Here is a 23,250-nt window from a genome sequence, read left to right on the forward strand (position 1 = left end):
CATATTTACTATTTCTGTAGATATGGCCGAAGTAAGCTGTTTTTCTTCTTTTTATTGTTAGCACTACTTCCATTTTCTTTTTCGTTTTGATTAATATATTTTCATCGGTTACTTTATCTACCCAAGATATTTTTATACCATTTCATTGTAAATCAATAAATCATACGATCCGTCTGATGGTAAGCCATATCTTATAGACGCTTGTAACTTCATGTGCATACATGTCACCATCCTTTTTTTGAAACCAGGATCGTCAGGTCCAACCTATCCAAAGTAGCCCTGACTTGGAATATTCCCTAACCCTATTACTTGGCGCCGTTCCATGGAGCAAGCTGGGGATGGGGTGGGGTGAGGTTACCCAAACTGCCCAAGTTCGGAGTGGAGATTATAATTCGAGCCCTACACTCCAACGGTCAACAGGATGAAAAGAAAATGAAGGCGGTCATGTGTTCCCTTAAAAATACTTCACACAAAACATACAGGACACTACTACTAATGTTGTAACTAAATAAATTTAGAAATTACATTTTACTGAAAAGAAGAATATACCAACAGATTGAAAATATAGGTATCAAAACGCAGGTTAACTCAATTTAAAATTTAAAAACTTTTTCCGGTTTTGACCTTAATTTCTTACGACCTTGAAGATCACTTTTGCTGATTGGTGCATGTCAAATGAAAAAAATGTCACTAAGACAAACGTCAAGGTCGTACGGTCGAACGTATCAACACCAGTTCAAAACCATAAGCAGTCGTTTCATCTGGATCGGGCTCAAAGTCAAAGTAAGTAAAGCTTTATTTTTATTAACTTTAAACCATGGCATTTGAAAAGTTAATTATGGTTACACTGACAAAGAAACATTTATGGTAACATGAAAGTCTTCGTTTAAAATTGATGTGAATTGTGTATTCCTCGTGCGTGCCAGCAAACTTAGGAAAAGGAAATACTTTGTCTGATTCAATTCTTTCAGCAGCCAATTTGTATCCGAATATTCTTTGTAAAAGCAGGTACAATATTTGAATCGAATTCGAGAGGGAAATGTTGATTTGTACAAACATTAAAGCTGAACACTATGTTGTACTTTTTTTAAACAATATTATAATTGAGCTATCCTTTGTATGTATATTAAATGACGGACTTGGCTTTCCTTTACCTTTCCTTCCCTCTATTATGTTCTCGAAAATTTATAAAACGAATCTGCTATGTTGTATCCCAATTATTCTGTGATTCGAAATTTATACGGTATCTCCCACCTTAATAAAAATCTCTTCACTTGATTTTCATAGAGTCCAGAAAATGCCTTCCATATTTTTCTAATACCACTTCTTGGAGGCATCTGATCAGGTAATATTGTCTTGTTGAAGAATCCAACAAGCCAATTCGAACGTACAACATATTACAATAATGTTATTTGAATCATATATTTAGTTATTGTGCGTTTCGCCTGCGCGAGTACATGTACGGACAAGCAACGTGGACGATATTTGAATAACATCAGTTAGATGCCAGTCTGATATCAGTGTACGATCGATTTGGCCTGTAGGTCCCATTCCTATATTGCGAAGCTGTCATATCCTATGAGAAAATCCAGACTGGCACAGGGAAAAGTAGAGTGAAGTTAGTCCACTAACAAGAGCATATCTAAGTGTTAATGATACCTAGGAGGCTCTTTTATGGTAAGTATGTGCAATATTTTAAAGTGATTTGTATAAAAAAAATGACAGAAGATATGACAATGATGGTGAAAGGAAATCACTTTCATTCATCGATTTTTCAATGATGAAAGCGTCGTAAATTACTTTTATAAAGGTCTATTACAAGTAATAAATCTGTGAAGCATGCCATCCTCGAACCAGTAAACTCACCATTCGTTAGCCTTATTTCAAAGGCATAAGATCTACCAGTGATCTAGATACTCGTACATGTGTAGTAACGTAGGTAAACCGGAACAGATACTGCACTATCGAATAATATAGTGCATTCGGATACGGTTGACACATTTGATTTACGTGCTCTGCTGAAATGGAATTCGCAATATCGGAGCGCTTAGTGAACCTTTTTGAGATATGATACGATAAAAACCAACCATTGCTTAGCTATTGGAAGTTCTGATGAAATGTTTTGATGAAAGTCTCATATAGTTTGTTTCTTTACACTTTACAATGTTATTAAATCAAATTTGCCAACCATCGCAGGGATTATGACAGTAGATATTTTTTGTATCTAAATACCATAAAATAGACTAGTAAAATAAATATAAAGATAGACAAAATATTCTCGTCACACCACTCAAAAGAAATACTAAGAAATCACAAAATAATTATTAGATATTCTCGATAAAAGCGTGGTCTCATAAATAAGAAAAGATTTACAATTTTGCCGGCTTTTAAAACATTCCCTATTCTACTATTTTTCTAGTTCCAAGTATGATTTGAAACTTCACCCAACGGAAATCAACTGTTACAAAACATTGTTCTCAAACATTTGCCAAGCAAATAAATTTGGAATGGGTCTGAATAATTGAGTGGACCCGGTAGTTTAGTTGTTTGCCTCCTAGTGAGCTTCGTCCAACTCATAATGTATGCTTTTATGAGCGTTTGTTTACACGCTCATAAAAGTAAAATCTTGGTGTGATTGTTAGTCTTATATGATAAAATAAGATAAATTAAAAGACATTAAATTTATTACAGACAATCAGAAACATTTACGTACAGACACAGACTCAACTCAGCATAATGCTAGCTATGAACCAGCACTGGCCCATTTGGGCCCATTCGGTGATGCCACGATACACAATATAAAGGTATATTATAACATTAGAAAAATAAAATAAAAACAATTAATGAATCACACAAGAGCACATGAAGAAAACAAACACAAAACAGTCGTACAGATATTTTTTTAGTTAGCCCGGTAGTAGACTGCTGGGAAAAGGCCTCTCCCCTTGATTTGCACAGCTCCCGTTGTTGAGCTATTTCTAGCCAGTTACTGATGAAGGTGTGTAAGTCGTTCCGCTATCTGCGTCTGGGCCTGCCACGTCCGCGCTTAACTTGCAGTATCCACTCGGTGGCAGTCCCAATTCAGTCTGGCGGTCTTCTCCACTAAGTCAGCTATGCGTGTTTTGGAGCGCAATATAGTGTTTCGGATTCGATCCGTCCTTGTGACACCTAGAATGCTCCGCTCCATTGCTCACTGCTTCAATTTGGACTTCTGACTCTCGGTGTACGACGATGTTTGTGTACGTACAGTCATGTTAACGAGTTTACGCTTTAGTGACATTGGAAGGTCGCCCTTGATTAGCTCCTTCATGGACCAGTAACTTTTTCACCGTAACCTTGTTATGCCTGTCGCTGAAAGAGACTAACTGGCCCAAGTATATATACTCGTTGACATATTGTATAATATGTCCATCTACCTCAACCCAAATACGTTTCGTGCTATTAGTCATCACTTGATTCTTTGCACGATTCATTTGAAGTCCCACTTACGTTGCTCAGATCTTGGAGGCAAAAAGACAGATTTAAAAAAAAATTGTATGAAATTTTAGCGTAGACATGCGGTCAAGAATACATTTTCCAAAGTTCTGTGGCAGAGGAGGCAAAAAGAACAATGTTATCGACAAAGCGAAGGTTTGCCAACCTCTTGTTGTTATCGACGACTATTCCATTTTCCTCCCAAGAAACCGCCAGGCTTCTGAAAGCGTCTTGTCCTAAAAAGTTTAGGAGATAGCAGTTCCCCTTGCTTGTCACCTCGCTGTAAACTCGCTCGAAACTTTGGTCCCGAAGACTGGAGCTTGATGTCTGCTTTACTGTTCATAAATATAGTTTTGATTAGATTAATATAGGTCTGCTCAATGTATTGGTTGTGTAGTGCGGTTATAATGGAGGAGTGGTTTATGCTTTTAAAAGCTTTGTATAATCAACAAATGCTAAGAATAAAGGGACTTTAAATTTGGTATATTTTTCGATAATGTGGTTAATTGTGTGGCTATCATCAGTTGTGGAGAATCTTGGGCGATATCCAGCTTGACTGGGAGGCTGGTGCCGATCGAGTTGCCCAGCAATGCGACCCTCTATCACTTTAATAAATGTCTTGTAGATAGGAAATTACATTTAAAAAAAATGTTATCAATTAACCCAACCATATCACATGTCAACTCGTCACCGCTTGCTTGTTACACAGCGCCAGCGGCAACGCCAGTGAAACTAAAACTAAACAGCACAGAGCATTACCTGGTTAACCTTATCGGTATGGTCACCTCATAGAAAAACTTATGAGTTAACTTCTTACATTAACAACCAATATATCCATTAGACGATGTCAGTCGTACAACGTATGCAAACATACGATAAAGAGAAAATTTAGTTGAATTGTTATAACATAGATTGTTTTATAACCCCATAAAAAGTACATGTGTTTTGATAATGGAAAAAAGCGAGCTTCGGCAAAAGTACCGAATATAATTGAATTCTAAGTGTTAAAAAAATTGAATATGTCTATAATAACAATGAAAATATTTCAATTTAACATTTGGTTTTTGTTATTGGTAAAAAGCGTTATGCGATAAATCAATTGTGATTTGGGTTAACTTACATTACTTGTACAAATCGTGACATTTCAAAGTGACCACAAGGTTTAAATAATGGTTTCCAAATCCCTCAAGCTCCATCAAAATGATATCCTCAAATATTGTTTGTCTCACAGCACGTTAGCGTCTAGGGAAATTAACCCATCAGGCCCTTAATGGCACTCTTGCCGGCCCAACCTTTTATTAATTAATTATAAATATTCTATAAGAATTTCATTTAAATTTCGCTTTTGTTATTTGGAATTGATTTAGGAACTTTACTCGTGTGGAAAAGGGATTTAATGAAATTGATATACATTACAAACCTTTCATAATTAGTTTCACAATACATATTAATCCGCAATTTAATGGTCCTAACTATGTCTCTAACTGAAACAAAACCATATTTATTCAATGTTTATATTAATTCAAATTTTAATACTTCGAGTAGAATACCCAGATCATTATAATCCACCCAAACTACGTAGAGGACTATTAAGAGAGTATTTTTTATATATTTGTAATGTTACCACAGGGTTCTAAGCTGGGAAATATCTTCTCTTTTGGTCATCAATACCTGGCAGAAGGCAAGTTATATTCTTGACAACAGAATTGTGATCGCTGATCTGCAAGTAGGTACAAGGTACCTATCTCTTAGTATCTGCCTCTACTTTTTAAGTATACCTACATTTTTAATTAGTGGCTGTGTGAGTTTATAACAGCTTATAACAGTTATAACTAAATCTACCATTTTGATAAATTGCCAAAAACTAAATCGACAAAAATGAACCCGCTTACAAAATTTCACAAAAATCATTTGAGAATTGCGACCTATAGAGCTGGACATCCGGACATACGAAAGCATTTTCGCTCAAGCTGAAACCGAGACTTCCGCTAACGCTCGGTCAATTAATAAAATAATAATCTTACACAAATTGATAGTCCCCCAATAAGCTCAATAAGGCTCGTGTGTGGGTACCAGATGACGATAATAAATATTAGATATAGATAAATACTTAAACTGGTACATAGAAAACATCAGGAACAAATAATAATGTCTATGATAAACACACAAATAAATGCCCTTACCACGATTCGAACCCGGGACCTCCTTCTTTGTACTGATCAATACTTTGTACTAGGCTAGTAGGTCGTTAAATCCTCGAGTAACAAGTCAAAACAAAACACAACAAGTAGAAAGAAAATAACATACATGTACCTTGACAAAGTTTGCAAAGCCATCCCCGTAGGATACAATTATTACACAAAGAAACAGCGTAAAGTGGTACAATCTGATTATACGTAATCCTATTAGGCCTACCGTGACATGCTTTCTCACTCGTAATAATGTTATTTATGTGCTTTTATGCGGGATTGGTCTTCAATTCGATAAAATAATGTAATTTGGAAGTACCGTAAAACCACCCAACTATAGTCCAAAGCTCCCAACTATGGTCCACAAATAAACTCAATTTTTCTCGTTCAGGTGTGTATTTTACCATATTTTTGTAGTTCTAAGGCAAAGTATGTTTATAAATGGAAGGTAAAACTACGAGTAAACCAAAAGAAACATTGGTATAGATACTTCATTTCCTCGGAGCTTACTGTGGGACTTAGTCAATTTGTGTAATAATGTCCTATAATATTTATTTATTTATTTTATTTATTTATTTTGAACTTGTGGACCATAGTTGCAGTATTGGACTAGAGTTGGGTAGTTTTACGGTATTTTCTATTAAATATTTAATGTCGCTGTACTCGTCGCTTTTTAACACAAAAGGCCTTTTCAGATATTGCATCACTTTGTATCATGTTCACAGTCCTCATCAGATGACGTTAGAACTCGGTATAAGTTTATGAACAACTCTTATGGAATACCACCACGTGTTACCGAAGTTCCAAAAATCAGTTGCTATATATATTTCTACTTTTACCCATAAAATTTTTCTTCTTATCTTTATTATCCTTATTCACACAAAATGTGTGCCTCGTATTAAATTCTGTGACTTTTCTAAAGTATTTAATTATATTTAAAATCATAGCTAAATCAATCATCAACACTAACTCTGTACAGGCTTTCTCTCATTATCAAAAAGGTAAGCTATATTAAAAAATCCTTTAAATACAACATTATACAAAAACGACCCCATTACAAGCATGCGTCTATCAGAAGCTAGTACAACGCATCGTGTAGGTGTTTATTGTGGTCCGTTGTCAGCCAGGTTTTAAATCCCGAACGCCCTCCAAAATCTCCAGTTCTATTACGGACTCAAACGGACGGGCGTGCTGCATTGGCACTTGTTTTCGAACGTCGCGCGTTCTAAAATTTAAATTCAAAATGGTGCGTGAAGTTTTAATTTTTTTAAGCCAGCTGTGCTTACTAAACTTGTTCTAGTATCGTGTATTTTTGTGTTGTTGGTTTATGTGATTTAAAAATTTGTTTATTTACAGCAAACACCACAACTAGATGATGAACAAATGGGAAGTGAGTATTTTTTACATTATGTTGTTTTTTTATTTATTCCAATCGCCAAAAAAAGTGACGAGTGATTTCGAAAATTACCCATGATTTCATCAGATTAGTGCCCATTTTTCGAATTACCCGACATTCTGAACTTTTCGTGATTACCCGAATATACCTTACATATTTGAGTATATTGTTATAGGTCAGATATCAGTCGCTTTCGTAAAAACTAGTGCCTACGCCAAAAGTTGGGATTAGTTGTCACGCATTTAACATTATTTTAATTCCAACATAAATACTTATTACTTATTAGTAAACCGATTGTAGAATCAGCATCCGTTACGTTTCAGCTTAGCTTAGTTGCAAAAGCTATATTATGCATTTATGCGCATAAATATTACTTTATCATAAATATTATTCAATACAACGTATCAGTATTGCGATACAACGACGAAATGCCGTCACAAGGCCTCAAGGGCCTATTGATATTTAAGCTAGTTATAGTATTCCTCTGTATATATCCATGCTGTACATTTGTTTAAAAAATAATAATCAGAAAGCGTATTTTAAATGTAGGTAATAAAATAACGCGTAATCGTAAATATACAATAAAAACCGCTACAATGCGAATGAGATGACGGATTCATGCACGACTATTATAAACGGCTGCAGTGTTTATTCCTCCGCTCCAATGACTTTCGGGTCTTATGCATGCAAATATCATGATGATTTCCTGTTGCTTTTTGTTATAAAAACTTAAGTTTCATATATTTGCTGGAATCTATGCATCATATAAAAAAAATCCAAAGGTAGAAATCAAGTTCCAACACCGCAAAAGGCTAGCTAGGCTAGACCTTTGAATTTCTTAAATGAATATCAAGATCGAAACCGTTTTTGACAGCTCGAAACCGAGCGCCAACGCCATCTATCGAGCGTTACTTCGCGAAATAGGAGTTCGTTCTAAGGAATAAGGGCTCTTAAACACGTGAAACAATGCGCCAAAAGTATTGCCCACCCCGACCTTACTTTTTCAACTAGATCTCAATAGCTCGCATTCATAAATAAGTTTTAGGCAAACAATTAGTTTTTAGTACCTACAATATAAAATTTTATCGCTAACTGTACTTTTCTTTCCACCGGCAACTAATTACAAACCGAGACAATTCTAAAACCCGAAACTCAGTAAGTAATTATGTTGCGTTGTTTCATCACAAAGTTCCAATGGTCACCTCCTGTCTCCATCATCAGCTCGATGGTACCATTATTGAATTGTAACCCGAGTTACATATGTATGCAAATTTTCAGCTTCATGAAAAACTTGGAAGTGGGTCAAATTTGACGCTAAAAACATGGAGGGTAGCCCGACTTAAAGGACCTGCTCCATAGAGACAAAAAAAAATTTCGCGTGAATTTTTTTTTCTTCTACTTTTTCTAATCAGAACTCTATACCAACTACGTCCTTAAATGGATACCCTGCATTTTGTTACAACTTATATATTAAACAAAATGAACGAGCAAAAAAACTAAAAAATATTCTCAATACGACTTCGCCGTTTTTGACCTTTCCATTTTCTTCGGTTTTGTAGTAAGTTACCTTTCTGTACTATTATTTATTCTGTGGTCGTGTTACGTGGTACGTCTTTGGTGGTCAAAGTTATTTATCAAATCATCTAAACTGGAATGTAATTAAATAGCCTGGCGCTAACTTTGTTTAAACCTCGTACATCAATTTACCATGTTAAATTACTCGAAGCCCGGTTTTCACCTGGGAACGTAGTTGCGGGCTAATTTTACAGCATAGATATAAGAAGTAAGGAGATTTATAACGAAGCATAATTTCAACGAGTCTCGCTGTCTCCAACTGTCCCCCACCACATCATTAAAGGCGTGGCCAGACAACCAACTCACGCGCTGTGATTGGCCAAACCGCGCGGTCTAGGAGCCTAGAGCGGCGGCACTAGAGTGAGGACAATTCGATAGAGCTATCGATATTTTACATGTTCTGAAAATGACCTTAGAGTTTTGACATATTTGTTTTAAGTAATAATTGCCATAGACTTAATTTATATTCCTTTAAATTTTTGACCTTATTTACGAGCTAAGAATTTTAAGGTGTGAGGTATATTAGTTGAGCCATAAGTTCTCTCACAAAGGTTTTTACTGATAAAATGTAATACAAAGCTTTTAATTTAAAAACATGTACCATGATGCGAAAGCTTGTTTATGCTTAACTAATCAAATTGGTTTAAATTTCAGTCATTATTTGATGTAATGTTTGTTTAAATTGTTTACTTTGGTAGTGTCGTTAGACGCGAGCGCTTCATTAAAAAAAAAGTTTCAGTTTATTATAGCATATTTCGTCACCAATTGAAAGCAATTCCAGCATGTTATATAGTAAGTACAATGCACCATTAAATAAGCTTTTATATCATATGTACGAATAATAAGGAAACAGTAATCATAATTATCAGTAAAAATCTTTCTGATAGAACTTTTGGATCGACTAAGTATACAATATACTATTATTTTAAACATATTTATATTCTATCTGTAACTGTAACTGGAAACATTTTTCTTGAAAATAATCCGAACAAATAACACTTTTCTCGCTCATAAACCAGTTAGGGCCCTCTTCCTGTAGCATCTATCCATTTTTCGTTAATACTGGGATTTTTAGGGAAACTGAAAAACATTGCAATCATGAACATATTTCTTTTTTGACTCACTGTAAACTGTACCTCTGTAAATTCCATTCACCACCGTTTCTTTTTCAATTGTTTACTCTAAATAATTGTATATTATTATTTTCAATTGTAGTATTGTTTTTTTTTTACTTGTAAACCGTATTATCCACCACAGGACAGGCTATGCCTAGTGTGGGGGTCAGCATAAATGTAAGACTGTTATTATTTTATTTCTGAAATAAAACATTTGTACAATTGTACTTAATTAAATCAGTTTATTTTTTGGCTTACCTTTTCGATTTTTAATCCAAATTAATAAGTATTAAATTAAACATTAGGTGCATATAAAATAATTGTAAAATTTTACTTGAAAAATAATTACTTTCGGATGAAAGTAATTATTTTTAATGTGTGTATACACCATATCCAAACATTTTTATCGATAACGCTCAAAGATCAATTATATGCACGAGCACCACTCTACTTCGCGGCGTCAATGAAGGGAGCGGTTGGCGGTCGTACCAAGAAACAATAATGTCCCTGTGAATATCGTTAGCGGTTTAATGCATTGCGCCGTTGCTAAGGACACTACAAATAGTTTTCCATGCCAAAGCGTCAATGTAGAATGCATAGACAAATTGCCACGTGTTTGTATGACAACATGGTCTGACTCAGAAAAATCATATGTAACTAGATTTATTTGTTAAAATGTGTGGTTTTATTGACTAATACGTGAAAAAAAATTTACTATGTAACTCCATGATCCTTATAGTTTTTGGATGCACTCCTATTTCGACACAAAATAGCGCTATAATTCGGCATTTCAATAAAATTGACGCGCACATTGTTCAATGACAGCTAAGTTGCTACTGTCTTACGGCGGGCCGGTATGGCCACGATGTGGCCATGTCGCGGCGACACGCGCCACGCCTCCATCAGCCATCTAGTACTTTCTATGATCTGAGTTTTACAGTCAATCTTAGTTTTACGTTAACTTCGATGGGTTAGCCTAAGGGGCGTCCTAATACGACGCGACTACGCGATTATCGCAAGTTCACGCAAATTTGAACTCGAATAAGTGTTCTAATTGGTCGCGCGATTGTCAATTAGGACATCTATTCGAGTTCAACATGCTTGATCGAGCGTTCAACGACGCCTTAATCTAACGAGATAGAAGTTCTTCATACAGGTAATTAATCTCTTGATATTTTAATACTGTTTTTCAATTATTATTTTTTTGTCTTGTTAAAATTCGTGTGGCTTTCTTTCACCTTTTCATATTTATATTACGATTAATCATAATTTCCCCATTTTCGATTCTGTTCTATTTTCTATGTATGTTAAGGTACATCTCCTGCTTAAATAGTGAGGTCATGGATTTTTTATATTTTTCTCGGAGTTTTAATCCTAAGAATTAGAGATTAAAATAGAAACATTCCTAAAATTGAGCAATCATTAACAAGTTCAAACTCATTAGAAGTACATATATTTAAAGAAACAAAGTCTTATTTTTAGAAATTATTAATATCCTTTTTTTAATAAATGTTGTAATAGTAAAATAAACGCTATTTCAAATCCGTGCATTTAATTTTGCCAAAAAAATCCACGCTGCATTTAAAGGTCTCTGTAAAGATTGCGAATAGATTTTGTTTACCATGTCAGTTTTAGGGCCACGCCACACTAGCGAGTTTCGAGCGTCGGCGTCTAATCAACTCTATGGCTGCTACTCGACGCTACATGCTTATTTCGACAGACTAAAACTGGAGGACATTGGAAATAAAAGAAACATTATCGATGTAAACCACAGTATGAAAAGACTACAGTGGAAGTGGACCGGCCACATGCTCCGAGACAAAAGAGAAAAATGGTTAAAAGACATCACAACATGGTACCCAAGGGATGGGAAAAAGAATGATGGTGGACAAAAAATGAGATAGGAAGACGAGTTCAGGCAGGTAGCTGGAGCCTTGTGGAGAAGACAGACTCTGGACAGATACGCGTGGAGGAATATGGGAAAGGCCTATGCCAAGGGCAACCAGACAAAACGTCTGCGGAGAAAGGCTAGCAGTAAGCAGTAAGTAAGTAAATAATTCACCTCTGGAGTTGCAGGCGTCCATAGGCAACAGTGACTGCTTACCATTAGGCGGGCCGTATGCTTGCCACCGTCGTGATATAAAAATAAAGCTCGACGCAACGTTTGCGCAACTGCCCTGGCAATGCCATTTTCCATAGCGCTGACTAGACGCCGACGCTCAAAAAATGCTAGTGTGGGGTGGCTTTTAGAACACTAGATGTACAATAGATGTAGATATATTGCAGGGACGCCCGGCTGGAAGCAGGCGGGCTGTCGATCGCTCGTTGCGTTCACTCAGCCCAATTCCGAATTAGAAGTTAGAATACTAACTAAAACATTATTTGTATAAATAATTAAAGATTTGGTTAGAATCGAGTCGTATTTGCCTCTCCAAACATCACCGATAATTGCAAACGATTTGCAATACATCGCGGCATTAGATCGATGCATTAAACTCGATGCTTGGACATAGCCAGCAATTATCTAACCACGTGTCATTTGTTGTTGACAAATAATAGGCGTGCGTTCAGAATATCATTTATTGCAAGACTGGTTCTACCCTCCATATCTATACATATACCAAATATATACCAACACCTCCACCCTTAATCGTTACTTAAGTAACTTAATACTATTTGGTTCTTAATTCTAAACAACTGTGATAATACGTGAATATACATATTTAGATATGTCTTGATGGGTATGTTCAGTGACACTATCTAACGCACACAATCTTAATTTACAAGTTAAGAATAATCTATAAGTAAGTAACATTCAAATGATGAAATGTTTATTTTAGGAATACAATTATATCATAATATTTATAGCTAATTAGGGTAACATGCGAATGTTTGGCATGCTAATGATTTACATTAATTTACTCTATGCTGGCCAGTCTATAACCATAAATTTAGATTAAAGGGATAAACAAGTAAGCAGTGTCGAACACTAGAACCTTACCTTTCCTATGTAGCTAACAATTGACACAATCATAAGTACATAGGGTAGGTGGTAATTAACTCTAAAAATATTCATCAAATCCGAAACGTAAAGGAGGTTTAGGTACCCTTCTAGGTGGACAAGTGTTATCAACCTTATCGGTTGCAACCTGGGGCTGGTCCACGGCGGCAGCCTGTGGGGAAGCTACTTTTTTCACACCCTCGCTCGCGCTAGCTCTAATCGGCTCGACTGGTCGTTCCTTTGGTTCCGGCTCCACTTGCGGAACAATTAAGGAGCTGTTTCTACGACGGACGGATGATCTAGGCTGTGTACGTACTTCACCCGTATCCCTTGGGACCCTACGCCTTAGTTGGTCGATGTGCCTATGTACCTCGGTTCCCTTATCACACCATACTTTATAGTCTGTATTACCTAGAATGTCTGAGACCTTTCCCGGGACCCAGCGGTCGGAGGAGCGGTAGTCGCGACACCACACTTCGTCGCCGCGTGCGAATGCGCGCCCTTGCAGCCCTCGCTCCGCGTTATCCTGCTTTTGACGTTCGTTTACACGGTCTAAACGATTTGGTTTTAAATTATCTAAGCGCATACGTAAATTCCTTCCCTGTAAGATTCTGGCCGGACTTTCACCTGTAGTGTAATGCTCGGTATTTCTATACGATAATAAAAACCTGTTTAAAGCCATATCTATATCTACTTTTTGTTTAATAGCTTTTTGGATTGCCCGTTTGCAGATTTTGACGCTATTCTCGGCGGCACCGTTAGACGCGGGGTGGTAAGGCGCTGAAAATAAATGATCGATTTTATTTCTTGACAAAAAAGATTCAAATTCTGCACTAGTAAAAGGAGGGCCATTATCAGTAACTACCTGTTTTGGTAGGCCAAATCTCGCCCACATTGGCCTTAACTCTGAAATTACTGCCCCAGCGGTAGTTGTTTTCATACGAATGGCCTCAATCCACTTAGAACCGGCATCTACTACAATTAAATAAGTATTCCCTAATATGGGTCCTAAAAAATCACAATGTAATCTTGCCCACGGGCGATTGGGCCATGGCCAGGGACTCGGAGCGTGGCCGGGCGGCGCGCTCGCCACGCTGGCGCACACCTCGCAGCTGCCGCACGCCGCCTCTACCGCCTCGTCCACTCCCGGCCACCACACATAGCTCCGTGCCAACGCCTTTGTTTTGACAACTCCCATGTGTGTGTCGTGCAACTCTTTTATTACCTTGGATTGACAAGATATTGGAATAACTACTCTGTGTCCCCACATGACACAACCTAGTTCGCTATATATCTCTTTCCGTCTATTAAAGTATGGCTTAAGTTCTTTTATATCTACGTCGCTAGGCCACCCGTCCGCGATGTAACTCAAAACTCGGCTAAGAATCGGATCTGAAGCAGTTTCCTTTTTTAGTACCTTATAGTCTAATAAAAGGGCCTCGGACGCGAAATGTAAGTACGTCTGTTCAGGCAACACTTCTTCCGTGGCGATTGATTCGCCCTTGTGAGAATTAATTAAACGCGATAGGGCATCCGCGGTATTTTTATCGGTATTCACATATTCTATGTTAAAGTCATAAGCTGATAACTTAATCGCCCACCTCTGAAGCCGACTTGCTGCCGTAGTTGGTATACCAACATTTGGTCCAAAAATGCTTACTAAAGGTTTATGATCCGTGCGAAGTATGAATTTTCTACCAAATAAATACTGATGAAACTTATCTGTGGCAAAAACTATGGCTAAAGCCTCTTTGTGAATTTGACTGTAATGCATTTCCGCGGAAGTAAGAGCACGTGACGCGTAGGCGACGGGGCGCTCGGAGCCATCGGGAGCACGTTGTGCCAAGACTACCCCAAGGCCTCGCGATGACGCGTCACATGTTACCACGCTAACTCGTGACATGTCAAAATGAACCAATACCTCCGCTCCACAAAGATCTTTTTTTACCTGAAGGAATGCCTCATTCTGTTCCTTTCCCCAATGATAATGTTTGCCTTTTTTTAATAAGCTATATAGTGGTGTTAAACGGGACGCTAAGTTTTTTATAAATTTCCCGTAAAAATTTATCATACCTAATAAAGATTTTAATTGGTGATTATTTTGCGGTGGGGCCATGTCGATTATAGGTTTAATTTTATCCGGGTTTACCCTTAAACCTTCCTTATCCAGAACAAAACCTAAATATTCAACTTTCTTAGTCAAAAAGTCACATTTACTTTTTTTAATTTTTAGGCCATTTGACTCTAATATACTTAGCACTTGCTCGATCGTTTGAAGATGACTACGTATGTCCTTACTTTTTATTAATATATCATCGTAAAAAATTACTACGTCCGGTACCCCTTTAAATAGATCTTCCATAAACTTTTGAAAAATACCTGGGCTAGACGCCAGCCCATAAACTAAACGAGTGTATTTGTATAACCCCTTATGTGTATTTATTACTGTATACTCCGTGGACGCCTCATCCAGAACAAGTTGATTATAAGCTTGTGATAAGTCTAATTTAGTGAAAAACTTATGTCCACTGAGTGTGCTAAAAAGGTCGTCGACCTTTGGAACCGGGTACCTATCGACCAATAAGTTAGGATTAAGGGTCACCTTATAGTCCGCACACAGTCGTATTCCGCCGTCCCCCTTACGAGCAATCACCAGAGGAGTGGCCCAGTCGGAACGGCTGATGGGCCGGATGACGCCCGCCTCGAGCATGGCGTCAAGCTCAGCGTCAACTCGCGGCCGCAGCGCGAACGGGACCGGGCGCGCGCGGCAAAACACCGGACCGGCGCCCGGGCGTACATGCAGCCGCACCGTGCCGCCCGTGTACCGCCCCAGGGTGCCGTCAAACAATGACTCATGCCTGGAAAGGATTTCATTCAGAGTATTAGATTTGTTTACTTTTTCTGAGTCTATATTACAAATCCTGGGAGCGGGAACACCTATACCTAACTCTGCAAGCCACTGTCGACCTAAAAGTGTCGTGATACCCTGGTCTATAACATACAAATCTAATATTTTGGTAATTCCTTTGTACCTTACTTCGACTCGTACATAACCCTCCGGTTGAATCACAGTTTTATTGTATAGTGTTAAATTTAAACGACAGGACCGTAACGGTAAATCACTAAAACATTTGTAATAAGTATCTAGGGTAATACATGATAAGGCGGCTCCGGTATCAATTTCCATATTTAGCAACTGATTCTGAACAAACATCGTTATACATACCGGTTTATATTTGCTTAATGACATTTGGTACATAGGTTCGTTGTCATCATCCAAATCACTATTGTCCAGCGCCGACGCATACCCGCCGTGATCGCTCGCCACGTCAGCTAATCCCTGGTGCGCGTGCACCCAATAGTTGTTTGTGCCCCGGCGGCCCGAGCGACCTCCGCGTCCGCGCCCGCGCCCGCTACCGCCTCTTCCAGATGATCGGTTCCCGCGTGCTCCGCTACCGTTATAGGTCACGCCGTCTCCGCGTGATTGTGACTGGCTACCCGCCGTTCCCGTCACTCCGAGTCTTGCATTTTTCTCAGGGCACATCCTTCTTAAGTGGCCTAAATTTTTACACCAACTACATTCAAAGTTTTTATATTTACAACCTTCCGTTTTATGCCCAATCTCCCCGCACGCCATACATTTATGGTTCGCTTCCAGTTTATTTACACCCGTGTTAACATTATTAGCGTCTCGATCTACCGCGACTGCATTCTTTTCTGCCGCCTCCAATGTCGTAGCCAAACTGACCGCCCTCGCGTAGCCGATGCCGTCCTCCGCGAACAATCGTTGCCGCGTCGACTCACTTACAATGCCGCAAACAAGTTGGTCGCGGAGATTTTCTTCTAAAGACGACCCAAAATCGCATGTTTTTGCTAGCTTCTTCAGTTCCGCCACATACTCGGCTACACTTTCTCCCTCTGCCTGGCGCCGCTGCCGAAATCTGTAGCGCTCGGCCAAGATGGAGGGTTTCGGTTGTAAGTGATTTTTGAGCAGTGTCACCGCGCTAGTGAAGGTCAAAGATGAAGGTTGGCTGGGGCTTGCTAACGTAGATAACAAGTGATATGCATCTTCTCCCATTACGGCGATTAGTGTTGGTAACTTCACTTCATCCTTAATATCGTTCGCGAGGAAATACATTTCTAACCTCTCACAGTACATAGTCCAATTTCCCGTTTTCACGTCGAACTCTGGTATTTTTCCGACGCCCATTGTTTTTAACACTACCTATATCACACGTACACTGGATAATACTTGATTTAAGCACGTATTTACTAAAATAAAGTAACAAAACCACGCCTCGTTCGCCAGTGACAAATAATAGGCGTGCGTTCAGAATATCATTTATTGCAAGACTGGTTCTACCCTCCATATCTATACATATACCAAATATATACCAGTTGTAAGGTCTGTCTTGTGGTTTAATTTGTGTCCATTTATTTTTAGTCACATTTTATTCAAAAAATATTAAGTTGAAAACTGAATTTGCATGTGTATTACCTACACAACATCATAATTCAGTAAGTTTATATACATTAGCGATTTCGGCAAATCCGGTAGTACTGAGTTTTTGCAAAATTGTTTATGATGTTGGTCCAGTGTATAATCCAAGTTTGTGACCTCGAGCGCCGAACGCAACTTTGTCAAAAAGCTCAGGGGACCGATTTTAGAATTTCGAGCGCTCGATTTCGTCACTCGAAAATCTGCGGAGAACGGCGAAATGTTTTTTTTGAAATACGAGCGATAGAAATTGACTGACCACTCGTTTTCAATTCCATTAGGAGAATTTAACCTAGTAGTGGAGATATTATTGAACAAAATACACAAAATCGAGTGGTCGAAATTCAAAAATCGGCCCCCAGAAATCGAGAAAACCGCGAAAATTTCGTGTTTTTTTTTAGATTTGGGCGATTACAACCCTAAAGGACGAGTTTTTGATGTACTTTCTCAAGGCGTTTTTAAAGTAGACTAAATGTGCTACAATAAAAAACTAAAATTGTCTCTGTAGACCTAACAGTTTCTGAGATAAAGCCTTTCAAAAGAGGAAAATGAGGACTACGTTTGTATGAAAAGGCAATTTCTCTTTCATCTAGTTATTTATCTCTCATTTCATTTAGCCTAAACCAAAGCTCTGCCAAATGCACTGAAACATTAAACCGTTCTTTTCATAACACTCTTACACGGTTATAAATTAAAAAGTTATTTCGCAGCGTGCTAAACCGCTGCAGCAACTTTATTTATGCGTTGGACGGGTTAATTGAACCGCTGTTGTTAATTGTTTTTTTAACCGACTTTAATATTTAAAAGGAGGAGTTTTTTAACTGTATGGTACTCCAATTTAAACTGTCGTGAGACATACTAACAATGAACTAATTTTACGGTTTAAACTCACGTGTTTTTAGTCACTCGCGACATGTTTCGGAGAGCCTAGTTCTCCTTTTCCATTACGTGAATTAAATCGTATAACTAGCTGCAAATCGGTGGTGGGTGGCCAAGTGGATATGACGTCCGACTTTCAATCCGAAGGTCGCGGGTTCAAATCCTGGCTCGTACCAATGAGTTTTTCGGAACTTATGTACGAAATATCATTTGATATTTACCACTAGCTTTTCGGTGAAGGAAAACATCGTGAGGAAACCTGCATACATCTGCGAAGAAATTCAAAGGTGTATGTGAAGTCCCCAATCCGCATTGGGCTAGCGTGGGGACAATAGCCCGAGCCCTCTCGCACATGAGAGGAGGCCTGTGCCCAGCAGTGGGACGTACATAGGCTGAATTATTATTATTATTATAGCTGCAAATCATGTCGCCGGATTGACTAAAACACGTGAGTTTAAATCGTAAAATAAGTTTAAGTAACTCGGTAGTATGTACTTTTTTTATAATTTCCTCATCCAGCATCAGCAGCGTTTAGTATATACCTATACTATTGAAAATTTTGGGAATTGCCCACACTGCTTTAAAGAGTGCCTACTATATTTTTATTATTTTTTGTTCTTCAACCACATAATACAGGGTGTTTATTGAGTCTTATGTAATAATTTGCGGGGGGAATATATAGGTCATACTGAGCAACTTTTACTATGGAACCAACCCCGAAATTGCGAAATAATTACCTTGCCATAGAAAGTGTCAAGATATGACGGCCAAAATGTATGAAATAGGCAACTTTTTTTTCGCGATTTCATCGTTGTTCCTATAGTAAAAGTTGCTCAGTATGACCTATACACCGTGTTTTTTTTGATTTGCGTTAATTTCGAGGGTGCATTCCTGAGCTTAAATTAAGTAACTTTCTCAAAGACACCGATATTCTAATTAACTCCATTTCGGAGATCATCATTCATTAATTTTTATCTTATAAGGCCCTTACGAGCGTGTACACTTGCCTTAGGGCCTGTTTACTTATTGATTAGTGTTTAGTGCGAGTTCATACATTTGCTACTAAACGTAAGTACTATCTCGGACGATCGACGTTCGAAATGACATTGACATGTCACAGTTTTCAATTGTTTGGTTGAGTTAAATGTAATGCCCGTGTTACAACAAGGCTATATGCAACATTTAATTACTTTTTATAAAAATAAAAACAGTAAAAAAAAACAAAAAAAAATTTTTTTTTGAAAATTAACTATGCCTATTAGTTTCCTTAAACGTACTTACCGATACCCCGAAGTTAACGAAATTCAATAAAAACACGGTGTATATGCATCCCGTAAATTATTGCAGGTGACCAAAATAAATACCCTGTATACTTATACTACATATATGCTCAGTAATGAAGTGCACATGTGCATTTTATGGCGCATAAAGACGTTAGAGCCAATGAATGTCACCATTTGCGTAACGAATGGGTGCCGGGGTAATTTCGACCACTAGACGAAGCCGAGTGAGTTGATCGCTCAAAATTAACACATTCACTGCAGCGACCCGCTAGGCGGGTCTCTGTTCGTAGGCGCTTTTCGGTACAAATGGTTTTTGTCGTGTTATCAGGTACGCTCTTAGCGCATAGCTCGCGATTACAGTGAATGAATTAAGTTAAGATTTGTTTGATTTGTTTGTGTTGTTATGTATTTCTAGCTAAAGATTATATAACTACATCTCATACAAGAAAACTCCACTCCGCCGCATTTTTTGGGGATAAAAAACAAGAATTATTGACCCATACCTGTTCTAACCTAACCTAACCTACTGTATCTAGTCTAATTACTTAACGCAACTCTTCCAAGGCTCGCATAAATCGAGCGTTAAATCCTAGTTCGCTTTCTTTTAAGCAAATTAGGTGGTGATGTATGCAGGCAGTGCCGTGATAAAGGTGCGTGACACCTGAGCGTTGCTTAAGCAGCCCTGAACCTACTGCGAATATAAAATCGAAATTTATTTATCTACCTCTCTATCACGCTTGCATATTCGAGCGATAGATTTTCTGGACGGGTATCACAAAAATCCAGACAATCAAAAAAGATATATCTTTATCGCTCTTGCAATATTTGAGTGACAGGGATGCAGGTAGCTATTTTTAATTCCAAATTTCGATGTCCGCAATAACCCCTGCGCTTGTACGCTCACGCTCTCATATAGCGAGCTTTCTGCAAACAAGCCTGTTCCCCAGACATATCTTAAACTGTATCTTAAAAATACTCGGTTCTTAGGGGCACCGCACGCGTCTTTTGAGCGTCGGCGCTATGGAAAATGGCGTCGCAGCGCAGTTGCGTCGAGCAGCAGCCATAGAGTTGACAAGACGCTGACGCTCGGGAGATGCTAATGTGGGGTGGCCCTTAAGGTCAAGATACACTGGTTTAAACCAAAACTCGATTAACCCGTGCATACACAGCTAATGACAATCGACGGTCTGGCCGGTAATAACAGCGCTAGCTTTTAGAGCTTCCTAAACGATTAACGTAGGCGCATGCCGATTTTCAAACATCTACTAAGTAACAGACTAACATAATATATCATTGTACTGATAGTTTGGTCACTTCTAAAGCAGAGACGCTTTCCAGATAGATTTTCGTACATTGAACCGCCTGTTGCTATCTCTATTGATATCGGCCCGTGATGCCGTTTGTCGATGTCACTGTGCGAGATTTACAAAAATACATATAATCATGCGCGTGCAATAGAATTGAGAATTGATTTTTAAATAATGATTTTGAATGATGAATATTTTGTAACGTTTATTTAGATTTGATTTTGTTTGATATTTTTCAGTTATTATTTTCCACGCATTGGTGTGGTAATAAATTCGTGCCTTGAAACCCTCGCAACGCTCAAGATTACGCCTTTCAAACTACTCGCTACGCTCGTGATTCAATTTTAGAAACTTTCGCTTGCTCGGGTGTCAACAACAACTTTGCCCTTGTAAAACAAATAACTACTGTCCCTTACTTGTAACGAGGTGATTCTCTATTTAACTGTTGAATCTTGATATGTCTTTTTGTGCTTTTTATCAGTGGCAGTGTCATCATAATAGTTCATTTAGTAAGTACCCTTACATAAAATATGGCGGACGCGGTGAAAATATTCGCTGCGATCGGGTAAGGTTCAGTAGCTTAGTTGGTACAACAATTCGCCTGATCGGCAATCAGAGAGCCGCAAGATACGATCTCGTCCAAGGCATTAAAATAGATTTTATATTTTGTATTTTTGTAAAAATCTTGAACCTCTGAATTTAGAACTTGTTTAATTAAATTGAATAAGTAACAGCCGTTCTTGAAAAGTTTAATAACAGGTTTCAAACGAAAAGGAAAAATTATAGCATACCTACTTCTACTACCGTAAGTTTTAATGTTCGAAAGCAAATAAATATAATTATATGCGGCATTTATAAAAGTGAACGTCAGTGAAATTGAAAAAGCGCGAAGTTCCATTTCCATTTATGAAACTTCCACCATAAGTCAAAACTGTTTAAACTAAATCGCTTTCGAAATTTCGACTTCTCTCCCAAGTTCATTATCTCTTAGAAATTTGAACTCTATCTAGCTGTGAGTAAAGCTGATACTCCAAACACGAGAAAGTATGATACGAGCTTGCTGTAGCAAGCCAGTGGAATTTCAAACGCCTACCAAATTAAAATGCCTACACAGCGGTACTAGTGGATCTCGTTTCGACGCTTAAGATCCCATCAACGTGCTCACTAGCGCCACTGGAAAATAATTGTGACTGTTTAAATTTAACGATAGATATTTAAAAAAAGCGAGCAATTGCGAGTCGGACTCGCCCATGAAGGGTTCCGTACCATTTATAACGTTTAAAAAAAACTACTTATTAGATCTCGTTCAAACCAATTTTCGGTGGAATTTTGCATGGTAATGTATTTTTTTTTATACTACGTCGGTGGCAAACAAGCATACGGCCCGCCTGATGGTAAACAGTCTCCGTAGCCTATGTACGCCTGCAACTCCAGAGGAGTTACATGCGCGTTGCCGACCCTAATATATATATCATAATACATATTTTATATTTTATATCATATATAACATGTATATCATATATACATATTTTTAGTTTTATCATTTTTTTTTTCCTCAAACCCATACGTGTGGGGTATACATATAGATATTGAGGTTCGTAATATCATTTTTTTCTAAACTGAATAGTTTGCGCGAAGAGACACTTCCAAAGTGGAAAAATGTGTGTCCCCCCCCCCCCCCCCCCCCCTGTAACTTCTAAAATAACAGAATGATAAAACTGTTTGAACGAGATCTAGTAATTAGTTTTTTTTTAATACGTCATAAATGGTACGGAACCCTTCATGGGCGAGTCCGACTCGCACTTGCTCGCTTTTTATTTTAATATAATCACAATTATTTAGCAGTGGCGCTAGTGAGTACGTTAATAGGCTCTTAACCGTTTTAACATGCATGTGCTCTGAAAATGCCTCTATACGAATCTACGAAGGCACATAAAGTGTTGGTTTTCCGCACGTGTACACAAAAGTAAGTGAGCTTTGCTATGCGAAGCGGGCATGGCGCGTGACGTGCGTTCGAAGTTTGAATATCCTCCATGAAAAACGGTTTTATGTTAGAAATGAAATTTCTTGTTTTTACGAGTACGAGTATGAACATTTTATCGCATAATCCATACCAAAATTGTAAATATGGTCGATATAAATGATGGTTCAATTCTACAATGAAATATACTCACATCATATTTAATATATATTTCATAAATTTTAGTATGAACTTTAGAATAGAATATAATTGTTTTATTCGTAAACACAAACAAGACAAATTACATAATATAACAAAAACGCAACAGATAACAGGGACAATACAAATGTACCGGCGGTAACATGGTTGCATTTTTATCGCCTTCGCGCTACTTATTAGAACGTGACAGGCATGGTGACTGGTGAAAAACGCGACCATGCTACCGCCTCTCTAGTTGTATTAACAAGGGAAATTAAATTGTTTATTTTTCTTTGTCCGGAGTACCTACGTTAAATTTTGACTTGAAGTCATTACGAAACAGGATCGAAAATTCTCCTTAGTATAGGAGGCCAA

General features: G+C 37.9%; 3 protein-coding genes across 7 annotated transcripts in view; 1 reads left to right on the forward strand and 2 right to left on the reverse strand.

Annotated features, from left to right (window-relative positions):
* LOC133524477 (calmodulin-A-like) overlaps positions 1–23,250 on the reverse strand; it is a 356,565-nt gene that overhangs the window by 68,743 nt on the left and 264,572 nt on the right. The window lies entirely within an intron of this gene.
* LOC133524455 (troponin C-like) overlaps positions 6,751–23,250 on the forward strand; it is a 49,880-nt gene continuing 33,380 nt past the window's right edge. The window contains exons 1-2 of the mRNA XM_061860492.1: positions 6,751–6,909; positions 7,020–7,053. Of these exons, the coding sequence (XP_061716476.1) occupies positions 6,907–6,909; positions 7,020–7,053 (37 nt within the window). The 5' untranslated portion in view covers positions 6,751–6,906. The remainder of the gene's footprint in view (positions 6,910–7,019; positions 7,054–23,250) is intronic.
* On the reverse strand, positions 15,185–17,133 carry LOC133524454 (uncharacterized). The gene is made up of 2 exons (XM_061860491.1): positions 15,977–17,133; positions 15,185–15,608 (listed from the first exon to the last, which is right to left on the reverse strand). Exons 1-2 carry the CDS (start codon positions 16,958–16,960, stop codon positions 15,603–15,605), a joined length of 990 nt encoding a protein of 329 aa, XP_061716475.1. The 5' UTR covers positions 16,961–17,133; the 3' UTR covers positions 15,185–15,602.

The sequence above is a fragment of the Cydia pomonella genome, chromosome 13 (assembly GCF_033807575.1).
Source record: "Cydia pomonella isolate Wapato2018A chromosome 13, ilCydPomo1, whole genome shotgun sequence".
NCBI classification, from domain to species: domain Eukaryota; kingdom Metazoa; phylum Arthropoda; class Insecta; order Lepidoptera; family Tortricidae; genus Cydia; species Cydia pomonella.

Coding starts and splice junctions, on each gene's coding strand:
- LOC133524454 (XM_061860491.1), bottom strand. CDS start 16,960: ATGGGCGTCGGAAAAATACCAGAGTTCGACGTGAAAACGGGAAATTGG.